The sequence below is a fragment of the Berghia stephanieae genome, chromosome 2 (genome assembly GCF_034508935.2).
Source record: "Berghia stephanieae isolate SIO BIC M18660-M18661 chromosome 2, UCSD_Bste_1.3, whole genome shotgun sequence".
NCBI classification, from domain to species: domain Eukaryota; kingdom Metazoa; phylum Mollusca; class Gastropoda; order Nudibranchia; family Aeolidiidae; genus Berghia; species Berghia stephanieae.
The window spans coordinates 19,459,121-19,471,337 of NC_088361.1; the positions used below are offsets into that span (position 1 = coordinate 19,459,121).

The 12,217-nt window shown below is 36.5% G+C and overlaps 1 protein-coding gene across 1 annotated transcript in view; it reads left to right on the top strand.

Moving 5' to 3' along the window:
• The window catches only part of LOC144964444 (putative ATP-dependent RNA helicase DHX34), a 52,805-nt gene that overhangs the window by 10,733 nt on the left and 29,855 nt on the right, over positions 1-12,217 (top strand). Inside the window, exons 10-17 of the mRNA XM_078898707.1 lie at positions 1,254-1,376; positions 3,667-3,930; positions 4,436-4,532; positions 4,896-5,043; positions 6,383-6,557; positions 8,994-9,080; positions 10,845-10,919; positions 11,800-11,910. Coding sequence (XP_078754833.1) covers positions 1,254-1,376; positions 3,667-3,930; positions 4,436-4,532; positions 4,896-5,043; positions 6,383-6,557; positions 8,994-9,080; positions 10,845-10,919; positions 11,800-11,910 — 1,080 coding nt within the window. The remainder of the gene's footprint in view (positions 1-1,253; positions 1,377-3,666; positions 3,931-4,435; positions 4,533-4,895; positions 5,044-6,382; positions 6,558-8,993; positions 9,081-10,844; positions 10,920-11,799; positions 11,911-12,217) is intronic.

The window sequence follows — 12,217 nt, forward strand, 5'->3', positions numbered from 1 at the left end:
ATACCACTCGACCATGTAGCCTTTCATGCATTGATAACCAACATTCAAAGTTAGTTTGACAAATGGGCAGGGTCCTTGGACCTCCCATGGTGGTCAGGAAGTCACGCTGTGTCTTCTTTCCCCTTATATCTATTTTCTGAGTTGCTGTAGGTCTTTGTCTAGGAAAAGGATTACTTACTTTTGTACTAGCCCTGGCTGGAGTCCTTGACTGAGAGGGAAACAGTCAAATGTATAGTTATAGTTTTGGATGATATTTTTTTTCCTTGTAAATCATCTCTCTGTTATGTAATGTTACTTATATATTCTGTAAACATTTTAGTGTTTTCCTCTTAGTGGGATCCTGTGCTGGTATTCGGATGAGACTTTAAGGTTATCTCAAACTAAGTACATTGATGGTGTGCTCTTGGAATCTACAGCTGTTCTCTTTTTGAACCAATTCCCCTTTGTCTTACCTTTTCTTGGGTGCTTTAATTGTAATTCTAGAATGTTTTGAGTATTCCATTTTCTTCCTTTTTACTGGCGCTGATATGACCTAAACGTGTTGCAAGCACCGTAAAACCCTTAATAACAAACAAACAAAACATTAGTTTGACAATTTTCAGTACATATCGCTGTTTCAAATTATTAAATATCTGACACCCAAATAAATGTCATAGCCAGATTTGTAGTACAATTATCACATTGTAAATGGTTATACATTGTGTGGCTATGTGGTCTAGTGGTCTAGAAGGTCCAAGTTCAGAGATCTGTTCTGAGTGGCACATAGTAGAGTCCTTGGAAAAAGCTCTTTACTGGAATTCACTCACAATACTCAGGTCTAAATTGAGTACCTGGCCATTAAGCATTGTCTGTGTCAGAAAATGTTTTTTTGGAAATATCGCCTAACAGGTGTCATGTCTCGTCTTACATGTTAAGTGTTGCTGTTGGCCTGCGACCCCAAGAGAAATGTTTTTTTCTAATACTTATTTCATTTTGGTAAGTAACAAGTTTCATCATCACCATCATCATTGCCTTTTTCACTCTGGGTCAGGGTACAGGCCACAGACAAACAGTTTCCATCCTTCTCTATCCTGATCTAACTTTTTTATCTCGTTCCATGTCTTATCACTTCTCTGTATATCAGCTTCTTTAATTCTTCTCCATGTTCCTTGTGGCCTTCTCCTTGACAATATTGATGCAACTGTATTTATTTTACTACAAAATGAAAATCTTTTCTAAATTCTAACCTTATCCATCATGATGTACTTGTTCAGGTCCCAGGTCGGCTGTATCCGATCCAACTGGAATATTTTCCAACAAAGACTGAATCGTCCATGGAAACTCGACGTCACGATCCAACTCCTTATCTCAAAATCATGCAGAAAATTGATCACAAGGTAACGTTGGTTACAATATTCTAGAAGAGATGAAGTGAGTAGGAAAGTGCCAGAAGACAATAGAGAATAAAAATTTTTGCAGCGGTGATGGGGTTTTGAACCCGCATCCTTACTGGTACGACATCTCCCCCTGGCTGGGAAGAGCGTGACTCTACCGTATGAGCTATCCACGATCCCAAAAAAGATCGTCTCTAACTCCTAGTCATTATTAGAGCCCTCACTACCCGACTACTTGAGATCGCAACACACACACAACCTTTGTCATGTAAATTGGCCAGCAATTAAGCTTAATAGCCAATATTCCCAACACAAACATATAACATAGAAACAATTGAGACATTGAGTATGCTCTGGTATTTGAGGTGAATTTTTAATTCAGAAAAATGAGTGGAGCAGGCACTTATGTTGATAACAACAAGAGATGAAGTGAGTAGGAAAGTGCCAGAAGACAGTAGAGAATACAAATTTTCACAATTTTACAATAGTCTAGCTATTGTGCGGCTATGTGGTCTAGTGGTATGACACTCACTTTCGGATGGGAAGGTCCTGGGTTCAAGCCTCGCTCGTTTTCGCATAGTCGAGTCCTTGGAGAAGGCTCCTTACTCACATTCTCTCACCGTACTCAGGTGTAAAATGAGTACCTGGCCGTTAACACAGCGTTGTCTCTGTCCCGAAAATAATTGTAACATCGTCTAACAGGCGTCATTATCCGTCCTAAATGTTAAGTGTTGCTGTTGGCCAGAGACCCCTTGTAAAGCGCTTTGAGCACATTTAGTGGAAATTGCGCTAGATAAAAGCTCAATTTACCAGGCTGTCAGTATCTGTAGACTGTAAAGACTAATAAACAAAAAATGAATATAGAACAGCTTCAAAAAAAGAACAAATTGACAAACACGGAACGTTTCGGGATCAAAACCCTTATTCAGCAACAACAACAAAACAAACAATACAGGCATAAATACATTACTAAATTCCACAGATAGACGACAGAGATATTTTGTAGATCATATCTGCTCTGTAGAATAATCTTGGAATCTTAGAAGACCTACAAATTATCTCTGTCGTCTCTCTGGAATTTAGTAATGTATTTATGTCTTTATTGTTTTGTTTTTTTGTTGTTGACTGAAGAAGGGTTTTGAGCCCAAAACGTCCTGTGTTTTGGTATTTTGTTCTTTTTTTGAAGCTATTATATTCATTTTTGTTTATTATATATGAGGAGGCAACTTTCAAAACTTGCTAAGTCGCATTTTTATCCTTAAGAGAAAGCTCCAATTTGATGTCATTTATTTAGTGACTTTAAATAGGGAGACACACCCTGAGCAACTAAGCGAAGGTTCACTATTTTAATGACAAGAACAAAATAAAGCAAAGAGGTCGGCAAAGAACATACAATAGTTACAACACTAAGACGTGACCTCAGACGTGTTGACCGTCAACGCTTAAAATCAACTCAATATCTTGAAATAATCCAACAATGTGCAATAATAGAACGACGGGAATGGAAAGTTGTCACCTCAACAATAATCAAAGCAGCCAAATTTGAATACCCACTGTGCTGTGTGGCCTTGAGCAAGTCACCTTGCTCTTCTTCTTCTTCTTCGTCTTCTCTTATTCTTCTTCTTCTTCTTCTTCTTCTTCTTCTTCTTCTTCTTCTTCTTCTTCTTCTTCTTCTTCGTCTTGTGAAAACCTCCAATATTGTCGAGGATCACTCCACAGTTTGTAGGGTTTTACATTTTAAACTTGCTAAAACTCTGCACATAATACTAATTTTAAAACAAACAAAACACATAGATTAAAAAGTCACATTGTGAACTCTAGCAATCGCGTGAAGGCATGTTGGCAACCGTTTTCAGCCACTTCAGCTGGGAGGCTATTCCGTAGTCGGGCAGTGGAAGGGAAAAACGAATACATGTGGTCATCTGTTTTTGATGTTGGGATGGTTACTATTGCTGTGTGTCCCCTCGTATTTCTTGTGCCAATATCTGTCTCTGTCTCAGTTTGAGGCGCTGCACTGCGACTGACGCCTGGATTATTCCACCAGTTTTCCCTTGGAATAGACTCTAACAACAAATTTCCCCATGCAGATGAATAATGGGAATTTTATTTATTTTTATTTATTTAATTTTTAGAAAAATTTTTAAAAAGTGAATAAAAGGTACAATTTTTGTAATTTTAATCATTTTTACTTTGAGCTCAATTCTCCTCATCTGGTTCATTCTAACACATACTAGATTCATTTTTTGTCACTCCTGTGTTCTTATTCAAAGGAAATTGTTTATTTTAATTTCAGTATCCGTCTTCAGAGAGAGGCGACCTTTTGATCTTTCTCAGTGGAATGTCAGAGATATCGGCCGTTGCAGAAGCTGCTCGCACGTATGGCCAAGCAAACAAGCAATGGATTGTTCTATGTCTGCATAGCTCCTTGTCTGTTGAAGAGCAGGACAAAGTGTTTGATGTCGCCCCTGAAGGAGTTAGAAAATGTATCGTATCGACGAATATCGCTGAAACGTCCGTGACTATTGACGGTGTGAGATTTATTGCTGACTCTGGAAAGGTGAATTTTATAACTGTATGTAACCTGTTATCTGTCAATGTGAACAAGGCTGCTAGAAGCTGTGGACTGTCAAAAGTAATAAATATAAATTAATATAACAGCTTCAATAAAGAACAAAATACCAAAAAATGCAACATTTCTGGCTCAAAACCCTTCTTCAGCCAACAACAAAATACAATGAAAACATAAATAATACATTATTTTAAAAATCTGATCTAAAATCCAGATCAACATCAGAGAAATTTCTTGCAATCCTTTGGATAGGAAGCTAGTCTATCAGAAAGTACTTTCTGCCAGATCTAACAGAACCAGCTATCTAATCACTGCTGGGTGGACAGGGGGGAATCAGAAAAAAATCTTGACTGCACTTGAGATCAATATTGGTCCCTTTGCTTGTGAAGCGAGTGCTCTACCAACTGAGCTATTGGAACCTCCCAAAAAATCTTATATCTCTTTACAATTATTTATTCATTCCTTTTCAAAACCTTTGTTTCCATAAATGCAGGTTAAAGAAATGAGTTACGACCCAAAATACAAGATGAGAAAACTGGAGGAATTTTGGATTAGTCGAGCCAGCTCAGAGCAACGCAAGGGAAGAGCAGGTGAATCTTGAAAACTTGATGAGAAATGTGAAGGGGAAATACATTTGTTATTTGTCAGTAAACTCTTGATTCATGTTAGAGTCTAGGATGTGAATAAATGTTTCATGTGACAATATTATTATTATTATTATTATTATTATTATTATTATTATTATTATTATTATTATTATTATTATTATTTTTTTTTTTTTTTTTTATTTTTTTTTTTTATTTTAGTGTTATTTTTATTATTATTAATATTACTATTATTATCATCATCATCAGCATCATTATCATCATCATTATTATTATTATTATTATTATTATTATTATTATTATTATTATTGTTTATTATTATTATTATTATTTTTTTTATTTTCAAAGGTCGTACAGGTCCCGGTGTTTGTTTTCGTCTGTATGAGGAGTCGGAATACGACTCGTTCCAGGAATACGCCACACCAGAGATTCTTCGGGTTCCTCTGGACTCCCTTATCCTCCAAATGATTTCCATGGGCCTCCCCGATGCCAGGAAGTAGGAGACAGAATTTACATGTTTTTATTTTGTGTGGCTATGTGGTCTAGTGGTATGACACTCGCTTTCAGATTGGAAGGTCCTGGGCTCGAGCCTCGCTCGGCGCATAGTTGAGTCCTTGGAAAAGACTCTTTACTCACATTCTCTCACCGTACTCAGGTGTAAAATGAGTACCTGGCCGTTAACAGCATTTTCTCTGTCCTAAAAAATGATAATATCGCCTTACAGGCATCATGTCCCGTTCTACATTTTAAGTGTTGCTGTTGGCCAGGGACCCTTTGTAAAGCGCTTTGGGCACGTTTAGTGGATATTGCGCTATATAAAAGCTCAATTAAAAAAAAAAAAATTATTTTAAGCTTAAGAAAAAAAGAGCATTTCAACTACTGCATATACAAAGTTTATAGAAATCATTCAAAGTGGAAACAAGCTTCTAGAAGTTGTGGACTGTACAAAGTAATAAATAAAAATGAATATAACAACTTTAAAAAAGAACAAAATAACGTTTCGGCCCATGGCCTTTGTCAGGAGACACAAACAACAAAACACCTTGCAGCATCCACATCCAACACCCTCTCCGTACATTGTTTCCACATTTTACAAATGCAATTTTTTGTGTTTTGTAGTTTTGTCTTGTGATGAAGGCCAAAGACTGAAACGTTTGTTTTGTGTTGTCCCCTATTATATATGAGTCATATTTACTCACTATATTTTTTCTCTACATCTTAAATCTAGTTCCTATATTCCTGCAAAACAGTGCATCAAGATTAGTTTTGGGGAAAAAAAAAATTTGATCATGCAACCCATTGTTGGCCTCTCTCCACTGGTTGCCCATTGAAAAGCGCACATATTACAAAGCAACGTGTCTTGTTTATAAGTGTTTGACTGGTATAGCACTGGCATATCTCACAGATCACGTGGTCATGTGTAAATTTGAAAATTACACTTTAAGATCATGTAATGACCAAACGAAAATTTCGGAAAAAAGATCAAGAACAAAATTTGGTGATAGATCGTTTGCTTGTTTCGGCCCCAAGATTTGGAATGAATACCACGTGGTCTGAGGGAGTGCAAGTCTTTACCTACTTTTAAAAAGAATCTCAAGACACATTTTTACTGTATTTGTTTTTCTTGACTCTATGAATCCTTGATTTGGCTATGAATTATTATTATTATTATTTTTTTTTTTTTTCACTTAAAATTGATATTTATATTGTAAAGTGCCCAGAGCTTGTGTTTTACACGAGAATGAGCGCTATATAAATGTGTATTATTATTATTATTATTATTATTATTATTATTATTATTATTATTATTATTTGGTTGCCTGTACTTTCCACAGGTTTCCGTTCATCGAAGCCCCAGGCATATCCAGCATTGAGAATTCCATCGTGTTCTTGAAGGAGCAAGGGGCCTTGACCTCTGATGAACAGCTGACATCGATTGGACAAATGTTGTCCATGCTGCCCGTTGACGTGGTCATCGGGAAGATGCTCATCATGGGGTCCATTTTCAATGTGAGATGATTATTTTTATTGATTGAAAGAGATGAGTATTTGATGATCATTTAAAAAAAAAAAACAACTTTTGCATTCATGTAGCATAATATCCACTAAACATGTTCAAAGCGCTTTACAAGGGGTGCCTAGTCAACAGCAACACTGAACATGTAAGACAATACGTGACACCTGTTATAGCAATGACTATCCCGCACAAATCTTTGGGCCTCTTTTTCGCTCACGAAGTGCCCAAATTCGTGACAAAATATGGGACGAAGCCGTTTCGTACATGCTATTTTAAAAAATTAATTACGACGCTGTTTATAATTGAATATGACTGAAAGTTGGCACACAGTTAGAAAAGAGGTCATTTTAGATTATGTCAAGCGACGAAACTCGTACGATTACCAGAAGACCGTTAAAAATAGATTTTTACTCTTTGGAGTACAGTAATGCTAAAACTACAAATAGGAGAGGTTTTGTCGCTCATAAGGTTATATATGCACTTTTCTTCTATTTTATTTCAAATTTCATTCGATTATGATAAGTACTTTTCCCGTATTCTCACAAAACATCAACCCAATTTGCATTTCAATGAGTGAAAATATGGAGACGGCCACTTTGCTCCACCATCGCACGACACGAAAATGACGTGAGCGAGGCAAGGCTGCCAGATGGCCAGACTTTAACCTGACCAAATTCGACTTCAAAAGTGGCTAAATAGAAAATCATATGGCTTTCAATATTAAGACTGGCCCACTTAAAATGAACTAAATTTTAACAAACAGAAAATTGAATAGACAAGGATAAATGTCACTGAGACAAAAATAGATGAATAAAATTCAATAAAAGAAACAAAATTATATATTTGGCCACACACGTGGCCATCTGTCAACCTCGTTCGCAACGACGGATGACACAAATCCTCATGCGCTTTTTAAAAATTAAGGTATTGTTTCATTGTTATGTCATAGGGGGATAGTAGATTAACACATTTTCTCTCTCTCTCTCTCTCTCTCTCTCTCTCTCTCTCTCTCTCTCTCTTCTCTCTCTCTCTCTCTCTCTCTCTCTCTCTCTTCAAATAAATACTAGAACTAACATAAGCCATGGTCTCACGGGACTGATTGATAATAATTCAGCAGGCATTTTCGTGTCATTTGTATGGGTTGTAGACACAAGATTACACTTCGGAAAAGTTCCAAATGATCAATATTATGTATATTTTAAAACAAATTTATAGTTGACCCTAGCCATACAGCTCTAAAACTATACAAGTTAGAACTCTTCTGATGTCTTCATCATATTTTCTGATAATTTTGCCATAAAATTGCCAAGTTTTAATATCTAATTCCACGTATTAAGCTAGATACAGGCACAAACCAGAATAAAACGCAGAAAAAGCGTCCCATATTTTCCGTATTTTTCTCTCTTTGTGAGTCATCCAAATAAATGACATCTTTGAAACTGCATAACTTTGTTATATATTAATGGATTTTCAAAATTCGAAAAGATATTTACTCAGTGGAGATAGGGCTTTGATTTAAGAGTAGTATTTCCTACAAAAATAGAAAACAAAAATTTTCATAGTCATTGCTACCTGTTAGGTAAAATGTCAATTTTTTTCCAACAGAGATACCGCTATTAACTGCTAGATACTCATTTTACACCTGAGTACAGTGAGATAATGTGAGTAAATAGCCTTTTCAAAGGACTCAACTATGGGTTGTTCAGAGCAGGATTTGAACACTGGACCTTCTGATTCGAAGGTGGTGTCATACCACAAGAAGACACACAGCTTCACAAATAATGGTTTATTGATTTAACCCTCTTCTTACCACTTATTGAGCCCCAGGGGAGGCGACATCATACCCGACCCAACAAAAAGAACACCTGGCTTTCTCTGCAATAGCCGAAAATGCTGGGTCACCTCCAACCGCATTTTGACAGGACATGGCAGAACCGCAGCTAACATGCATAGATGGAATCTAAGAGAATCAGATACATGCCGTCATTGTCAAGGAGGCACTGAGACAATGGACCACATCGTCATCCACTGCCCAGTGACAAGCCTATCAGGAGGCTACAAGACAGCCTATAAGGCAGGAAAAGAATTTGAAGAATGGATTAAAAGATTCAAAATAGAGGTGTAGCCATTTGATACTACTACCACCTATTGGAAAAACGTCACATTTGTTATGATGCAACCATCACTTTTCTCATCCAGATTTCATTTCTTTTTGCTATAGCTATAAAAACTTGACATTCTGTAATAGAGCCCGTATTGTCGAACAATATTATGTATAGAATGTGCTTGTTGCTTTTCTGTTTGAGTAAGAAATGTCTGTTTTTGTGTTTGGTGGGTGTGAAGTTTTGGGTAAAATTCTGAAAATGGCTGGTAAGGAGAGAGTTAAAGGACTGTACGTCAATATTGTTATTTATTCTTCAACTTTTCAGATGATTGACCCAGTGTTGTCCATCACAGCGGCCATGAGTGTCCAGTCTCCATTCACCAATCGAGCACACCGAGATCCTGAAGCTATGGTGAAGTGGATTTTTTCTCTACCTGTCTTTTTCATTTGATCTAACAAACTCGCTTTGTACGGTGTTTAATTATTTCATTGATTTTTATCAGGGAAAAAAAACTGAGCTTTTATATTGTGCAATATCCACTAAACGTGCTCAAAGTGCTTTACAAAGGGTCCCTGATCAACAGCAACACGTAACCTATAGAACGAGCCATGACGTCTATTAAGCAATATTATAATTTATCCGACAGAGACAACGCTGTTAACAGCCAAGTACTCATTTTACACCTGAGTACAGTGAGAGAATGTGAGTAAAGAGTTTTTTTCCAAGGATTCAACTATGCGCCGAGCAAGGCTCGAACCCTGGTTCTTCCAATCCAAAAGCAAGTGTTTTACCACTAGACCACATAGCTGCATTATCAAAAGAGCTCAGTCAAGGCTAGAGGACTCAATCATAATTAGAAAAAGAGAAAAAATCTACCTGTAAAATTTGGGATATGAGCTCATTATTTAATTCGATATCTATAGCGTAGCTGGTAGAGCACTCGCTTCACACGCCAAGGGACTAAGATTGAGCCCGGGTGCAGTCGAGATTTTTATCCGACCCTGTCCACCCAGCATTGAATGGGTAGCTGGGTCTGTTAGATTTGGCAGAAAGTACTTTGCGATAGACTAGTGTCCTATCCAAAGGATAGCAAGCAATTGCTATTGTCCATTTCATGCTATAGAAACTGGGATAATCACCGGCTCCATGTGCCTAATGGCTCTGAAGGACTTTAAAAAGTTTTTTTTTCAAATTTCAATCTCTTCAAATTGCGTCCAAATTTTTCTCTTTCAAAATTTGATAAAAAATAGGAGATCAGTTTTAACCAGATAACTGCTGTACTCTGGGGGAAAAAAAAATGTATTTAAAAATTTGGCCAGAAAACTCATCCTTCAAATATTGATCTATTAAATACCCTCATCTTGGTAAAAACTCTGACCCTGGGACTTCGCAAAGTCTTCCTTTAAGTCCCAGGTTTGAGAGTTTTTCGCCAAGATGAGGGTCATTTAAATCAATCGATATGTATTTAAAGGACGAGTTTTCTGGCCAAATGTTTAAATACAAGTTTTTCCAGAGCATGTCTATTAACAGAGGACAATAAACTTTTACTCAGTGGTTTATAAATTTTAAATGCAGCGTGGCTCAGTTGTACAGTTTTTGCTTCGTACCCGAAAGGTACCAAGTTCAAATACCCGCTGCGCTGTGTGGCCTTCCTCAAGTTACGTCGCCCTAGCTCAATTTGCAGTGCTGCACGGCGGGTGATGCCTGGGTTATTCCAGTCTTCCCTGGTAATAGATCTTAGAGACAAATTTCCCATATGGGATGGATAAAGGGAATTTTATTTATTTGTTTATTTTTTATTAATACAAAATTAAATTAAATTTTAAATTACATCGAGCTTTATATAGCACAATATCCACTAAATGTGCTCAAAGCGCTTTGCAAGGGGTCCCTGGCCAACAGCAACATTTAACATGTAGGACGGGACATGACTACTGTTAGGCGATATTACAATTTTTCGGACAAAGACAACGCTGTTAACGACCAGGTACTCATTTTACACCTGAGTACGGTGAGAGAATGTGAGTAAAGAGCCTTCTCCAAGGACTCAACAATGCGCCGAGCGCGAGGCTCGAACCCAGAACCTTCCGATCCGAAAGTGAGTGTCATACCACTAGACTACATAGCCGCACAGAAAATCTGACGGCAAATTTGTTTCTCCGTTTTCCCCCCCAGACTGCCCGCAAGGTGTTAGAATCGGAGCATGGCGATCCCTTTACACTGCTGAATGCTTTCGATGAATGGATTGAGGTTGGAACTTTTTTTAACCAGTTAACTGCGGTACTCTGGAAAAACATATAATATATTTTAAAATTTGGCCAGCAAACTTGTCATTTAAATATTGATCAATTTAAACGACACTCATCTTGGCAAAAACTCTCAAACCTGGGACTTCAGTAAAGACTTTGCGAACTGCCAATTTTGAGAATTTTTGCCAAGCTGAGAATCCTTTAAATCGGTCGATATTTGAAGGACGAGTTTTCTGGCCAAATTTTAAAATACATATTTTTTCAGAGTACGGCAATTAACTAGTTTATATTGGACATTTTTTTTATTGAAAAGAAGTTTCATCTTTTTACAAATACGCGGTCTACATTTGTGTGAATCGATAATCGATAATATTAACAGAACCATAAAACTGATAAAAAACACACAAAAAAACATTAGTTCGATAAATGAAAACAAATCAAAATTGAGATTTAAAGTCGTGATCCAGTTTGAAAAATATGATATGTTCTTTTTCAAAATAATGATTTGTAAAAAAAAAAATAGATAAATAATAATTAAAGAATACTCTGTTGCTAATTGATATTTACCGATTATTTTTAGTTGACAGGTTTACGAGATAATATAAGATAAGATGAACTTTATTTATCCACTTCTGGAAATTTACATTGGGTGTTGCCATAGATTTATGAATTTCTGAAAATAAGTAAGCAAATAAGTAATAAAAAGGAAATACAAGGACATAGAGGTAACCAACAAAAAGCTTATCAAAACTAAACACATAAGCTACAAGCAATGATCCGTGGTGTTTTAAAAAATGGTTGAAATACATCAGATGAGATGCGGATTTCATTTTTCATTGCCTGAATGAATGAATTGACTCGAAACCAAATTTGTTCTGCAGATAAAATCCCATGGTCAAAACACAAGGAAGTGGTCAAAACGAAGGGGGTTGGAGGAACAGAGGTTTTATGAGATGACCAAACTCAAAAGGCAATTCAAAGATTTACTGCAAGTAAGTGAATGGAACTTTAAATTGAAACTGGAAATATTGTAGTCTATGTAAGGGGAGGTAAATAGTAAAAAAGAAGATTACATTCATCTCAAACAACATCAGGTCATCTGTTGTTTTAAAAATTGAACTGAATTAACCAACATTACAGAATCAAATAAGAAAAAAAATATAAAAGGCTTTTAGAAGTGCATTTGAATTTTAAAAATAACCTTGAGGTGTTATATAGCACAATATTCACGAAATGTGCATAAAGCACTTTACAATGGGTCCCTTGCCAACAGCAATATTTAAATGTAGGACAAGACAT